At 39.1% G+C, this 15,776-nt stretch overlaps 1 protein-coding gene across 1 annotated transcript in view; it reads right to left on the bottom strand.

Moving 5' to 3' along the window:
- Sorcs3 (sortilin-related VPS10 domain containing receptor 3) overlaps positions 1–15,776 on the bottom strand; it is a 599,481-nt gene that overhangs the window by 187,601 nt on the left and 396,104 nt on the right. Inside the window, exon 5 of the mRNA NM_025696.3 lies at positions 13,989–14,062. Coding sequence (NP_079972.1) covers positions 13,989–14,062 — 74 coding nt within the window. The remainder of the gene's footprint in view (positions 1–13,988; positions 14,063–15,776) is intronic.

Below are 15,776 nucleotides of genomic sequence, written 5' to 3'. Positions count from 1 at the left end.
TAAAAAAGAAAACCAGTGTCTTAGGTCTCCTCTTTAGCAATTACTGTATATTGGTGCCTTTTTATAGATCACACTGGTTACAGGTCTGACCTTTTCAATGTTTCCATCCCAATGCATCTCTCCAAACTGCTGAGTGGGCAGAGAAAGGACTCCCCAGGGGATTGCTCGCTCTCCCTTCTCTCTGCCTCCACTGTAACAGTGATGCCCAAATTACTTGACAGCTCTCTGCAATACTGCAAAGTTAAAGGTTGGAGAATGCCTGGTTATGACAGGACTCATCATGGGGGAGATGGGAAAGATAAGGAAAGGCCTTAATCTATCACTCATGGTTTTTTTTGTTGTTGTTTTGTTTTCTTCTAAAGATCAGATGAGGATGAGATGCCCAAAGGTGAAGAGTATTTCCCAATTTAGGGAGTAGCACAATGGGTTTCATACCAAAGCTGAAAAAGATAGCATTATTTTCTGTTACTAGATTTACAAATAGACAAATATGTATAGAGGAAGTAATCCATTGTGGTGGAGAAGCACTCTGGTGATGAAGACAATGTCGAAGCATCTGATGAAACCTCCTAATTCAGGAGCCCACTTCTGAATAAGACAAACTAGGGTTGCTGAGCAACCACAGAGTTAAGGACCACTGAACCCACCTCTACTGCCTCTCATGCTCCCTTGCTGACTTCTGCTGATTAGTGCTCAATTTTCCAAAGCCTGTCTGTGTGACTGTAAGCAGATGGTCTTGCCAGACCACAGTGCTCCACTGACAGAGCCATGGGTCTGGCTGCTGTCCTTACATCACCCTCATAGTGAATTGAGTCTGGCAAGCATTTATACCATCAAAGTGGAACTAAACGTTTCAGCATGGCATATGGAGCACTGAGGAGAGAACACCCTACCCATAGGTGCCATCCACAGAGTGACCCCCCCCCATATTTCATGAAATTTTCAACTACTTCTTTTCATATGCCTCTATTTTATTAGCTCTTTGTGAATTTCAGACATTTTATTTTGATATTACCCACCTCTCTCTACAACCCCTCCCAGAAACCCCCACATTATCTTCATCTTTAATGAGTGGTCTTCTGTCTTTAAATAAATCTTATACTGAAGCATAGAACAAACTAAGAATATGGGTAATTCTGGCTGAAGAAAAGAATGGGGCTCAGGAGCTATTCATTGCCTAACCCACAGGCTTCTCTGAGCTGCACATTGTCTCAGGAACAATTAATCAGACCCTGGAAAGAGCTTCCAAGAGCACTGTAGGGGAAATCATTAGAGCAGAGAGTCTCCCAGGGTCCTTCCCACTCCAAATTCCTTATAACCCTTCCCATAGAAATGGGAATGTATCAGTTCAATGGATTATACTGTCACCACCCAAATCATATGCATGAATACCATGCATGCATAAAGCTGTTTAGGTTTAAGTGCAACATTTTTTAAAGGCATAATAACAATGTTCTCTATAATTCTCAGAGAATTTATTTTCAGGTGTACAAAACCACTAGACAACCTAATTAAAGTGCGGTGTTAAAATGATTGCCTTTAATAAAATCCTTTAATGCTACTGTGCCAATATGGACAAAAAAATATATCTTTTAAAAGTAAATGTGCATGAGGTATATACTTCTCAATTTATCATTTATCTCTTTTAATTATGAGTGTGAGTGAGACAGAGACAAAGACAGGGTGGTTTCAGGATTCCCATTTCCCATCTTGCCAGAAGAGTTCTGTGGTCACAGGGATGCCATCCAGCTTTATATGGGCTCTACAGATTAGAAATCGCATCCTCGTGCTTTATAGCTGCAAGTGTCTCACCTCTGAAGCCACCTGCCCAGCCTGATGTGCCTACTTGTAAAGTTTACAGCTTCCTAGCACTTTGATGTAGAATGGAACTTGGAATCAGAATGCCTTAGAAGATGAACATCTACCATGGGGAAGAAAAAAAAATCAGCATCTTCCATTGACAGGGATGCACACAGTAAACACACCTGGGTATCTCCAGAGAGACCCAAACACTAGTAAATCTTCATAGAGCATGCCATTCTTCATAAAGAATACCATTCCTCTGCCCAAGAGATGGATATTCTCCATTAACCAGAGAAACAGGCCCATAGCATCCCCTAGCATTTGAGGCACAGCACAACCTGTATTTGGTCTACTTCCTCGGCTTTATATCGCAGTGTTCCTCAGCAATAATTCTCTCCCTTCCTCCTCCAATAAACTGATTCTCCAGGTAAGAGTAAAGGAAGAATAAAACATCTTTCCTCCTGGAGAATATTTGGCAGTGTCTTCAGAGATGATAAGGTTGTCGCAACTGGAACTTAGAAGCTCATGACATGGGATCTAGCTAAGTAGACTTAGTGCATAAGACAATTATCCATCCCAAAATGTTTTAAGCATAGAAGGTAGGAAGCCCTTTCCTTGCCAGTCTACAAACTGTTCTCTGTGGTAGACATTTTTCTGGTCTCAGTAACAAATTATCTCAAAGGAGTGACCCTGGGGAGCTTCCACTTCTTTTGGCTCATGTTTATAGGAGTTATCAGTACAGGAAGATAGGGGATGTATGGCAGTAGCATCAGCTGCATCCTTGGTGGTTGGAGTTGGGAACCTGAAGCATGAAAAGATCAGAAATCAAAAAGCTCAGCCAAGAACCAGAAAGGGTTCCCCCAATGCCTACTCCCCAAGACCCACTTCTACTAGCTAAACCAGAGTTCCCAAAATTCGACGACCCCCCAAAACAGCACCACCAGTTAGAGACCAGTTGTTCAAATTCATAGGTCTATGGGGAACATTCCCATTCAAACAGCAGTCTCCACACATGCCGTGCCTTCACCTTTGTTCTACTTATGCTCGTGTTCTTACTGGACAATCGAACACATTGTTCAGAGCTCTTACATCTGTCTTCCACAAGCTGCCCTTGCTAGCCACATGAGGCTAACCTGAGCCTTTCCTCCTCAGAGTAATTTCAATAGATTACCTATCCAGGTCATTCACGTCAAACTAAAGATGGTTTATGCAAAAATACCAAAATCAGAAGTGCTAATACATAGCAATAACATGTAGTATTATATTGGATTAACAGAAAAAAAATGTACATAGCTTTTTTTTTTATAAACACAGAATCTTGATAAAAAGAAAAGCACACACAGTAGTAAAAAATGAAACTTGGATATTTAGAAATGATTTGATATCTTTTAAGTGAATTGGCACCTTGATTTTAATTCAAATCAGTACCCTAATTAATGTTTTATTGAAAGTAGGAGATTTAGAAATGTCTTAGTTAGGGTTACCATTGCTGTGATGGAACACCATGACCCAAAGCAAATTGGGGAGAAAATGGTTTATTCAGCTTACACTTTCAGATCATAGTCCATCAATGGAGGAAGTCAGAAGAGGAACTCAAAAAGCGGTGGAACCTGGAGACAGGAGCAGATGCAGAGGTCATGGAGTGGTCCTGCTTACTGGCTTGCTTCCCATGGTTTGTTCAGGATGCTTTCTTATAGAACCCAGGACCACAAGCCTGGAGATGGCACCACACACCATGGGTTGTGCTCTCCCATATCAATCACTAATTTAAAAAAATGCTTACAGCTGGCTCTTATGAAAGCAGTTTCTCCATTAAAATAACTCTAGCTTGTATCAAGTAGACATAAAACCATCCAGTGTAAGGAAACTGCACAAGATGATTTGTAATTCATTTTAGCACATAACTGAGTGAGAAAAGTCATAGATCTTTAGAGAGAAGGAGGCAAGCCTGGTAGAGCCAGAAAAATAAGGAGTTTGCTCCAAGAATTGTTAGAAACAATACCATGAAGTCCTACAACATGGCTGCCTAAACAGGTGAACAAGGACACTAATAAATCTGCAAATGTGGATGGAGGAAAGGTAACAAGGCTTCAACCCAAAAAAAGAAGGAAGGAAGGAAGGAAGGAAGGAAGGAAGGAAGGAAGGAAGGAAGGAAGGAAGGAAGGGAGAGAGGAAGGGAGGGAGGGAGGGAGGGAGGGAGGGAGGGAGGGAGGAAGGGAGGAAGGGAGGAAATACATACATACATACATACATACATACATACATACATACATACAGGCATCTAAAGAATACTTCAAGAAGAAATAGCTTTTCCCAGGGAAAAGCACATCCAGGGGCTATCCAATACCAAACGGTCAGCCCTGGGATCATATACATACAAGCAACATTACATAGACTGAACAGGCTGTATGTGTTTATTTAATAATAAGCACACTACACATACACACACACTAACACATACTAGCACATACACTATCACATAATAACACATACCATCACATACTAACATGCACACATAAACTAACACACACACACACACACTAACACATACTAGTACATATACAAGTACCTACATACATACACGCACACACATGTGGACACACACATAAACTAAGGAAACAGAAGCTATAAATTTGAAAAGAAGTTTTCAGATGAGGAAATGGAAAGGGGATGTGATCTAATTATATTATATTTGTAAAAAACAAAATGATTACTAAAACCAAAAAAACCTTTTAATTATAAAACAACAGTTTTTGATGAATTTTTGGATTAACTTCCAAATTACAAACAAATTTTTACTTCAATATTAAAATATTTTTCCTCACCTAAGAAAAATAGTTAGGGCTCTATTCCTATATTGTTAAGATCTGAGGAAAAGATTCACCCTGGCAGAAATTGTGTTCATCATAAACACAGCGTGGCTTCAGAGCATAGGGTAAAACATTAGCAACCTCAGAAGTCCCTTACCTCTGCCAACAGTTGCCCCTACAGAAAACTACCAAAGGCAAATAGCATAATGCATTGATACATTATTAAATGGAAAGATGTTCCTTATAGTTTATTTTATTTAACAAAATTGAAATGCTATAATTCATTAAAATACATATCAATATGACCATTTATTTAATTATTAAATTATTGTATGCCCATAGGATGAAATACTTGATTGTTGGTAGGAGCTTTCCACTATAATGTAGATGATGGCTCAGCCTATTTATGTCATGCACTGTCCATCATAAACTACTAAATTTAAAAATAATATCAATTAATATACCTAAGGTAAGAGGTCAAAGCACAATCTAAAAGGAAAGTAACAGGAGATATTTTGAGGGGTGAAATGAAAACATTTGGGAACATGATCCTTTCAATTAAAACAATAAGTTAAAAATTATAAAATGCTGGAGAATAAATTTTAGACAATAGTGAAAGAATAGGAGAAACCACACATTAAAGAACCCATGGTAAAGCAAGACCTAGGACTGAGGGCCAGAGAGGAAAAATACAACAGGTAATACATACACAAAATAATCCAAACTCACCAGTCTGATAAAAATGCAAATTAAAACAAAGAAAATCTATTTTTGCATATTAAATTTACTTATTTTTTTAATTTATTTTCATAAGAAGCAGTAAAAGGCCTTTTTTTTTTTTTTTGGTCTTATTGACAATGTCTTTTGTGTTACAGAAGTTTTGCAATTTTATGAGGTTCCTTCTGTCGATTCTCAATCTTAGAGCACAAGCCATTGGTGTTCTGTTCAGGAATTTTTCCCCTGTGCCCATAACTTCAAGGCTTTTCCCCACTTTCTCCTCTTATAGGTTTCAGTGTTTCTGGTTTTATGTGGAGTTCCTTGATCCACTTAGACTTGAGCTTTGTACAAGGAGATAAGAATGGATCAATTCGAATTCTTCTACAAGATAACTGCCAGTGATGCCAGCACCATTTGTTGAAAATGCTATCCTTTTTTCCACTGGATGGTTTTAGCTCCCTTGTCAAAGATCAAGTGACCACAGGTGTGTGGGTTCATTTCTGGGTCTTCAATTGTATTCCATTGATCTACCTGTCTGTCATTGTACCAGTACCATGCAGTTTTTATCACAATTGCTCTGTAGTACAGCTTGAGGTCAGGCATGGTGATTCCAACAGAGGTTCTTTTGTTGTTGAAAATAGTTTTTACTATCGTAGGTTTTTAGTTATTCCAGATGAATTTGCAAATTGCCCTTTCTAACTCGGTGAAGAATTAAGTTGGAATTTTGATGGGGATTGCATTGAATCTATAGATTGCTTTCAGCAAGATCTAACCAGTACCCACAGAGCTCCTTGGAACTATACCACCAATCAAAGAAAACACATGGTGGAACTTGTGGCTCTAGCTATATATGTACAGAGGATTGCTTAGTCGGTTATCAATGGGAGGAGAGGCCCTTGGTCCTGTGAAGGCTCTGTGCCCCAGTATAGGGGAATGCCAGAACCAGGAATGGGAGTGGGTGGGTTGGGAAGCAGGGGGAGGGGGAGGGGATAGGGGATTTTTGGAGGGGAAACTAGGAAAGGGGATAACATTTGAAATGTAAATAAAGAAAATATCTAATAAAAAAAGATATGAAATTGAAAAAAAAAGCAATAAAAGGATGTCTTTGTTAGACTAAAAATTGACCCAAACTCCCTGAAGAAGAAGAATTTGGAAATGTGTGTGTGTGTGTGTGTGTGTGTGTGTGTGTGTGTGTGTATACATGTATATATATATATATATATATATACCATTATGAAAAATAGTAATAAAAGCTAAGATAATTACTTTGAGGTTTACAAAACCTTATAATGATTTCTTTAAGAGTAAAAACAAGAAACAAGATCAATATAATGACAAATAATTATTAAATTGTTATGTAGTCCCAATTAAACACAATGAAAGTTTTAAATTATGTTTAGGAAGAATGGAAGGTTGTAAAGAAATACATTCAATTTTACTTTAGCAAGATAAAAAACAATCTATAAACATCAATAGGACAACCCTGGTAGAAACTTAAATATGGTTTATATTGTACTGTACAGGGAAGGATAGGAAGACATATGAATTTTTTTATTCTATTTTAGAAATAGTGTAACTAAAAGTTGTCTTTTTAAATTTTCCTACTGTTCTAGGAATCTCTACAAAAGATTTATTATGCCTACAACAAGAAAAATAAAGCTTTCTAAGGTGATTCATTTGTGTCTTTTAAAATCTAATTTCTCTAGTTCTAGTGTTTGCTCTTCATTTCCATTGCAGGAATTTTCTTGATAGATCTTTCTGGAGAATTTTTTTTTATTCTTTTCCAAGCTTTTCCATACTCTACACTAAGGACCAAACTGTGTCACACAAGTACACAATGTGTGATAGCATTTGCAGGCAGGGGCTTGGAGTGCTGATTCTATATGGAGGGTGGGCCCCACCAGATGTAATAAGCTCATTTAGAAGAAGAGCAATCCGCTTACACACTTTCCCTGCTACCTGAGGAAACTTAGAGAAGGTGCCTCTCTATGAGCTAGAAGAGTTTGCCTACCAAAGGCAGCCACGTTAGTATTCTGTAGACTTCAGCCTGTAGAACTGTGAAAGGGAAATATCTGTGTGTCGTTTAAGACTCACAATCTATGACATGTTATATGAGATGTTGTTAGAGTTGACTGACTTAACATATGGCTCTAGACCAAGTGGAATTAAACGCTTAGATGTCTTTCATGCCTACAACATAGTACAGAGCCCACAGTGTGAACAGTCCAAGTACCTTTGGTCCTTTCCATTCAGCTTGAGATGCTTGGCTTCATATCTTTCTCGTCTCTCTCTAGTTCCTATTGGACCGGTTCCCTACTCATGGAACTGCTGAGCAATTCATTGGCATTGATATTCTCAGCTTCTCCATGTAGCCTGCAAGCACTGCAGTAGCTATATGCTTCCAGGAAAACTACAGTCATCAAAGGCACTACTTTGTGAGGGTGTTTCTGCTCCATCCCTCAGGATATGAGCTGACTACAATATATTTCTTTTGAGCACTGCATTTTGTTTAGTTCTTATATAGCTAAGATTCCAGTAGCCACACAGCATGGGTGGCCTCCATCAGCAAAGTAAAAACTGGTCCCTGCTTGCAAGCTGAGCCCTCATCTCTCCCTTCCTGACCTTGCATGTATTATTTTGAATATAATGTATTTTTAAATTGCTGCACCATTTTAAATATGTACGGGAGAGTTTGAATTAAATATTATTTGTGGCATATCTTGCCCTGCAACGGGCCTCTAAATCTGATCCCTTATATCAGGTCGATGCCTAAATCCCATTACTTGAGATTGCAAATGACTATGTTTGCAAAACTGTGGAGGCACATTTGGAGACAGCCTCAAAAATTCAGCCTATAATGTTAACTTTGTTTGAAAAGATCTTGATTTTTTTTTCCAGGAAGCAATCTCAAGGCATCCTGCCCATCCCTTAACTCTGTCTCTGTCAGGGATAATGCATCAATGGCTTAAGGATGACTCGGTAGTTGGTTCTTCAGGAATCATAATCTACACTCAAAGTGAGTTCTCAGCTCAATCGAAAGAGACTAGCTTTGAAGCAAGATGTAGGCTATATTCTAAGATGGTGCTTCTTAACCTTCCTAATACTGTGACCCTTTAATGCAGTTCCTCAGGTCGTGGTGACCCCCAACCATAAAATCATTCTGTTGTAATGTCAATACTGTGAGCTTGCTACTGTTTTGAATCATAATGTAAATATCTGATATGCAAGACAGCTGATATGTTACCCTGAAGGGGTCAGGTCTCACAGGTTGAGAATTGTTCTAGAACAGTGTGCTAGAATAGTTAGATCAATAAAGTCCAAGTTTGCATGACAGGGTTCAGTTTTCATTCCAGCCACGTTCCCTTAAGGCATTTATTCCCTAGTTTCACTTGTTGATTCTCTTCCATTTTTCACATCACTCCTGTCATATGACTGAGATGAGTGTTTGTAACATGAATAAATGAGATTATTGTGCCTTAACTGAAAGTCGTACTTCTGTAAATGGAATGTGTGTGTGTGTGTGTGTGTGTGTGTGTATACACATGTATGTATAGACACACAATCAAAAATATTATCATAACATTTTAATTATGCTGTCAAATGTAAAAGAATATAAGATAGAAGACAGCCTTGAATGAGTCATTTGGACCGAGGAGAGAGTTCTTGAGTCCTTCAACTAAATTTCAAACACCACAGAGTCAGAGAATCAGACAGTCAGAACACCCACACATAGAGATACTTCTGGGTGGTAAAACCAGAGCTAAAGACTTGGCAGAGCAACACCAAGTTTGATATCAAAGAGGATATAGTGCCAGATACACATAGTATATGACTACATGACAGATTATATGAGCAGAAGTCTACAATTACATCCTAAAATGCACAGTCAAAAAAAAAAGCTAGCTATTTGCATGCAGCAAATCACTGAAGGTAGATGCTAGAACCAATAAATATTCAGCTAAGTGCTTCTGTGGCTCAGGATTGAGGAGCCATGAACAAAGAGCTTCCAATGAGTTTCTCTCAAAGTATTAGCCAGGATTTCTGTCTCATGTAAAAACTTGGTTAGTGAGGGATCTACTTTCAAGCTCATTTGCATGTCTTAAATTAGCATTTATCTTAGAGCTACCATTAAATGATTCACCTGGCAGCCTGGTTCCTTACTGACTGGGGAACATCATTCAGTTGGCTTATAGCCTTCCCCAGAGTACCTAATAACATCATGACCTCACATGAGGATACACCCATGAAAATCGTTGTCCTCTTATACTCTATAATCTCCATAGAGCAGTCCCATCACCTCTCCCATGTCCTGCTTACTAGAAAGTCACTAAATGAAGCCTTCACTTAAGGGGAGGAATGACAAAATACCAGAAGGCAGAAATCAATGCAGAGGCATACAGAAGGATGCCTGCACAAGGAGGAAGTAAATTAGCTATAAATGAGCTCATATTGTTAAACAACGTAAGTGGAATGTAAAAATAAAACAAACAAACAACAATAAAAATGTGTGGTTTGAGTAATATTTGAAGAGCAAGCTTTCAAATACTAAAAACCTGTTTGTTTGTTTGTTTGTTTGTTTGTTTCCATATCATTGTCCCTCCCCTAAAAAAATATTTCATATCTTCCTGTATGCACATAGCAGGAGGGGACTGTTTTGATTTCCTATTCTTCCCACTTCCCATTTAAGAAGACACCCATAGAGGGTGAACACCCAGGAAAAGTGCAGGGCCATAGAGATGAAGCTGTGAGCTACAGGTGCTAACACTGGCTGAGTAGAAAACAAAACAAAACAAACTAACAAATCAACAAACAAAAACTATTCTTCCATTGCAGAATATGCCGATTTGTTCAGCATCTTCCATGAGAATCACTCATGGCTCAGTGGAATTAAACAACAGAAAATGAAAACCCAGCAGGCAAACTTTCCACCTGACTGTAACACTTCTGTAACACTAAAAGCAACGAAGACAAGCATCTAGAGAACCTTAAGATATTTCTCTTCATGTGCTCTTGTAAATCCCCAGGTCTGGAGCACTGGGAGAGAAGAAGAGGGAGCACTGTGCAGACTCAGCGATTACAGGTTTGGCCAGGTAGCAAATGAATAAAAGGGTAACCCATAAACACAGAGCTTTTGAGTCAGTTCTCTCTTCTCTTGAAGCATGACTGATGGCTACGTCATCCTGCATCAAAAGATCCCTAGGTGAGCTCCTTTGATATGGTTAGATAATACGTTTTAATTATGGATGCATTTATTATCAGTGCTAATAAATATTATGTCTCATGAACTGCAATGTCCCAGCAGCATTGAGGGCTCAGCTAATGAGGAAATTCACAAAGCATGTTCTCGAACATTCCAATAGCCTCCTCTGTAACACTTTGGGTAGAAATCACCTCTGGAACACAAAATGCATTCTCTGCTCTGAGATTTCTTTCTAAGCTTCTGCTTTCATTGGCTGAAAGAGGCATGAGTAAAGCCACGTTCATAAAAATCTATCCCTCAGACACGTGCAGATGCTCAAGTCATAAGTAGCAATATTTAGAGAATATTTCTTATGTACCATGCAATCATCCTGTGTCTAAGAACTAAAAATTAAAAGTCTCCTTGACTTTTACTTCAGTGTCTATTCATACCATGTCTCCTCTCACCAGTGTGCCCTAGCACACTCAATATCACACCCAGGAGCCTTTCTCCTGAGGACATAGCTTTAGAACATCTCCTTGTTTGGTTTTATTTTTACTACTTCATAAGAATGTTGATGAAGAGTGGTAGAAATAACATTGGGTTTATGGTATGGATTCTAGGTCATAAACAGATCCATTGAACTGCTATCAAATGCCCACGAGCACACAACCCCATCATATATAGGATTCGCAATTATGTACCAGCAAAACAATGACGGGCTTATGGGTCATCCTCTAAAAATGTTTAATAAACACAGTACTTAATAGTAATTGCTACTGACTTCAAGTTATAGAGTTATACTGCACAAATTAAATATCTGAAGTAGAGATCTGAAACCATCAAGTCTCTCCATATTCAAATATTTTTCTTTCAGTGACCCTGTGCAACTACAAGACAAACCCTTTCCCCACTGCACATATGTAGAAAACACACTAAGACCAAACTTTGCTTTTTTAACCAGAGAAATACATACTTTGAATTTTCTCAAAGGGGTCAAAGATATGCCTATTACATACACCAATCACGTGCCTTCAACACAAGTGGCTAAAAGCCATAGATAACCTTGCATTCTATCTTTGGTGGGGAAAAAAAAACAGACAGAAAGCTATGAGCTCTTCCTCTGTGACTCCTCTGACACCTAAAAGAATAATCACAGCAATTACACATCAGAAGAAGAGAAGTGATAATTGCAAAAACGAAACGCTCGGCTATCACTTGGCTGGCTGGCACGGGCACTAACTTTTATATTTCCCCATGGGGGCATATATGAAAGAAGCACAGAGTGGAAGAGAGATGAAACACAATTATCAGGACCTGGGGATTGACTCTGTCTCTTCCACAGAAGAAGGGAGCAGAGGTGAAGCAGCTGGAGCACTCTGCTCTGGCTCTTTGCAAAAGATAGGAAAATGGTCCTCTTCATCCCCCGACCCTGCATTTCTGGTAGACAGGATAAATTTTGGGTCAAAAGTTTTGTGGGTGAGTCGTTGGTGACCCTATTGCTTCATTGGGGCTCCTGCCTGGCTACGGGAGGTGGCCTCTTCAGGTTCCATATCCACAATGCTGTGAGTCACAGCTAAGGTCACCCCCATTGATTCTTCAGCTCCTCCCCTCTCCGAGGTCTCTGTCCCTTTCTGGAGATGTCCCTGCCTCCTCACCCCCATTGGTTGCAGATTTCCATTCATTCTCATGGCCATCTGGTCATCCCTCTTGTGCCTCCCCAAACCAGATCCTGAACCCCCATTCTCCTCCCATGTCCCTTCCCATGCCCTCTCCCACCTAGTATCAGTCCTCCATCTACTTCTTATGACTATTTTATTCCTTCTTCTAAGTGAGATTCAAGCATTCTCACTTGGCCCTTCCTTCTTGTTTAGCTTCCTTGGGTCCGTGGAGTGTAGCATGTGTATGCTGTATTTTGTGGCTAATATCCACTTATTTATGAGTACATACACCCTGCATGTCCTTCTGTCCACTCATGCCATCCACTCTGCTTTTTTCCTCCTTGGCCAACTGTCTTACCACCTCAAGTTTATTCCAGAAACAGCAGAGGGATTTTTTTCCCCTCTTTTCTTGAATAATGGCATTCTGAGAAACTGGCGCATTTCCACTGAGCAAAGGTATACTATTATGCTAGAGTATCGGTGAAACAAATATTTCCTTTTTCTGCCTTAGTCTACTGCAAAAGATTAATAGTTCCAAAGACAGACCAAATAACAGTGATAATAAGAGTTATGGATAAAATAACTCTTGTTCTGCAAAAGGCAAAATCAGTAAGGATAGACCAGGTGTAGAATCAAGAGCAATTCATCTCTCTCTTCTATCACCACTGAACTGTGCATAGTGGGACTTGGTGGGTTGCCATTGTATGCCCAGGAAACTATTGTTTGTAATTCTGGACCTAGTTTTGTAGATGCATATAGGAACTGTTAGTTTACAGCTCTGTTCCTGTGACTGTGCACATATCCAAGGTAGTTGTCAGCATCACCGCCACCATCTCCAACATATCTAGATGTTGCATAGGATGCAGATGACAAGCACATAACTTTTTAAGGGAAATTGGAAGATGTTTGAAAAAGTTGTGAATAGATACTACTTTCAAGGGCTTTAATTTTGTTTTCACTTTTAATTAAGCATATGATTTAACGTATTATATATGTTGCTCTAGGCTTTCTCATTCCTATTTCTGTATTACTTCTGCTGAGGTAAGCAAGATTGAAGAATCTCATGATTACAGGGAACTGTGTAAGACTAATGGACACTGAATTTGCTTTCATACGGCAAAACAGTATGCATGATTAAAGAAATATTACTTAATAAGAACACTTCTGATTAGACAGAAGGGCTAATTTCCTGTTCAAAACAGGAATTCACTAACAGCAACATCCTACAATATATACCCTATGGAGAGAGTTCTAAGGTGTTCCTCAGAGGTGACATAAGAAAAGATCCTATAGTAGCTTCTGGTTTGCATGGTTCTTTACAGCCTTCCCTATCTTAACACAGATCACAAGTCTGGAAACATAAAATTGAACAGTTGTGACCTAACGTTTCTTGACCATAGAAATTCCTATGAAAGAGAAAAAAATTGGTAGAAATTGTTTTTTACAGGATGTCTTTGGGAAACAGTGCTCTGTAGCACTGGTCTGTAAAATATGTACAGTTCCAAAATGAGGAGAGAGCTTGGTAATATATCTAAGAGCACCTAGTGACAAGCCTTCACTAGCTCAGTGCTGTGCAAAGGTGATGTATGCAAGAAGTGCCCAGGAATCGTGTTCCAATTCCATAACTCATGCCAGGGCCTCAGATTCTGCACTTCTAACAAGACAATGCTGCTGGTCCATAAACTTCTCTGTGAGTAGCAAAGATCTCAGAGGCACTTGTCTCCCACAGCTGCAGGTGCCCAGAACGGTTCAGGCCACTCCATTATCTCATGGTTTTCTCTTTATCCTAGAGGTGCAGAGTTCACAAAATGTGCTTACCAGTAAAACCTGTTGGGCGTGATGCGTTCATGCATGAGTTGCCATCGTCTGCCGAAGTCCATGGAGCTATAAAGCTGAAAGACAGTGAAGCAAGGAATATGTTGAGCAAGGTGAGGGCCACGTGTGAAGAAGAACACAGGTGTCCTCCACTAACTAATGACAGGACTCAGGATCAGTAAAGTAGATACCCAACTTACTCAGATAAGGATGCAAGAACCATATTGTGCCTTCTTGATCTACTTGATAACCAACTAATGCTTTTGATCTGAGTATATTTTTCTGATGGCTATCACTGATTTTTCATAACTAAAGCATCAAAGGCAATTCATAAATTTTTGCATTAAAACAATCGATCCATTCTCACACTCAGGTCTTACCCTAAAGGATGTGGCAGCATATAAGTCATATTTTGTACTCTTAGGGAAAAAGTTCATGTGTGTAAAAAATGTTCATCAGTTGCTAACTAAGCTAATGTTATACACAACATGTTATACTCTTTGACTTCTTTGCTTATGGTTTATATAATATAAGTACTGTGAAATGGAACTCTTTAATGCCATCAGAAATGCCAGGATGATCACAACCCCACACCCTGGCAAGATGGCAGGAATAACCCTGAGTGACTTGCCCTCTGCCAAGCAAGACGATCACAAATGTGGCCTCCTCCACACACCAAACAAACAAACAAACAAACAAACAAACAAATTAAAACTTTTTAATTATTTCTGCCTATACATCTCTCTTCTTTCTCATTTATTACTTTTACTTGACACATCATGTAGTAAGAAAACTATATCTTTCAGATTTATCTACTTTTAGTTGTATTTATAACCCTTGATTACATACAAAGTGTCTCTGGAATACCTGTTGCATTAACAATAATTTAAAAACAGAAACAGGCAGGTCATTCTATATAGCAAGTTGTAGGTAAAAAAGAAAAAGCCTCAAAACGTATCTCATGCCTGACTAGTATTGTCAGATTCCATAACCATTTGTTGTATGGGTGTCATCGTACTCCATAACAACCTGTGAGAAACTGACCATGAGCCATTTTCAATAAAATAAGCAAATTAAAGCACAAAGACTGATTCTATATGACAGTGAATAGTGATAGTGATGGTGTTGGTAATTCTACCATGTTGTGCTTTCAGATAGATTAGACTTATATAGCTTAGATGAAAGTAAAGTCGTGATTACCAACACCAAACCCTCCTCAGGAGCATTCTCTGAAATAGACATGATCCTTCCATTCACAGTTCTATTGTATTTATGATCTGCCTCCTGCTACTCATGGTTGGCATACTTCTTCTTCTGAAAGGCGGTATTTCGCAAGGGTAGCATTTATATGCTTTAGTTAACCTGTGTGTAAGCGAGAGTGGGTTTAGGCTGTCGGGCACTTCCCATGTGAGCCCTATTTTCGGAAACTCAATCTTGAAGAAGCTGAATTTGGGTTGAAAGATCCAAGACTTAAAAATGATACCATAACTCTCCTTCCTAAGAATTTTGTATCTAGCCTGTCGTGATCATTATATCGTATTTGGAGAGTTTTGCACACAAAATTCTACTGATGGGAAAATCAGAGGAATCCAGCAGTGAAGCAGGTGGCCCTTAACATACAGAAATAGGAGCACGTGCACTGGCATCCCCAAATAGCATCCCCTCTAGCCATCACCTGTAAGGTTGTACTCTCCAGAACCTCGCCATCAGGTCATGTGACCATGTTGCAAGTCCATTATTTCACATCACTTATGATAATCTAAAAATATTTGTGGCACTCAGAAAAATAAC

This window comes from Mus musculus, chromosome 19 (assembly GCF_000001635.26).
Source record: "Mus musculus strain C57BL/6J chromosome 19, GRCm38.p6 C57BL/6J".
NCBI lineage: Eukaryota > Metazoa > Chordata > Mammalia > Rodentia > Muridae > Mus > Mus musculus.
The sequence above is the reverse complement of the archived record's forward strand: the minus strand, read 5'-3'. Positions and strand labels throughout refer to the sequence as shown.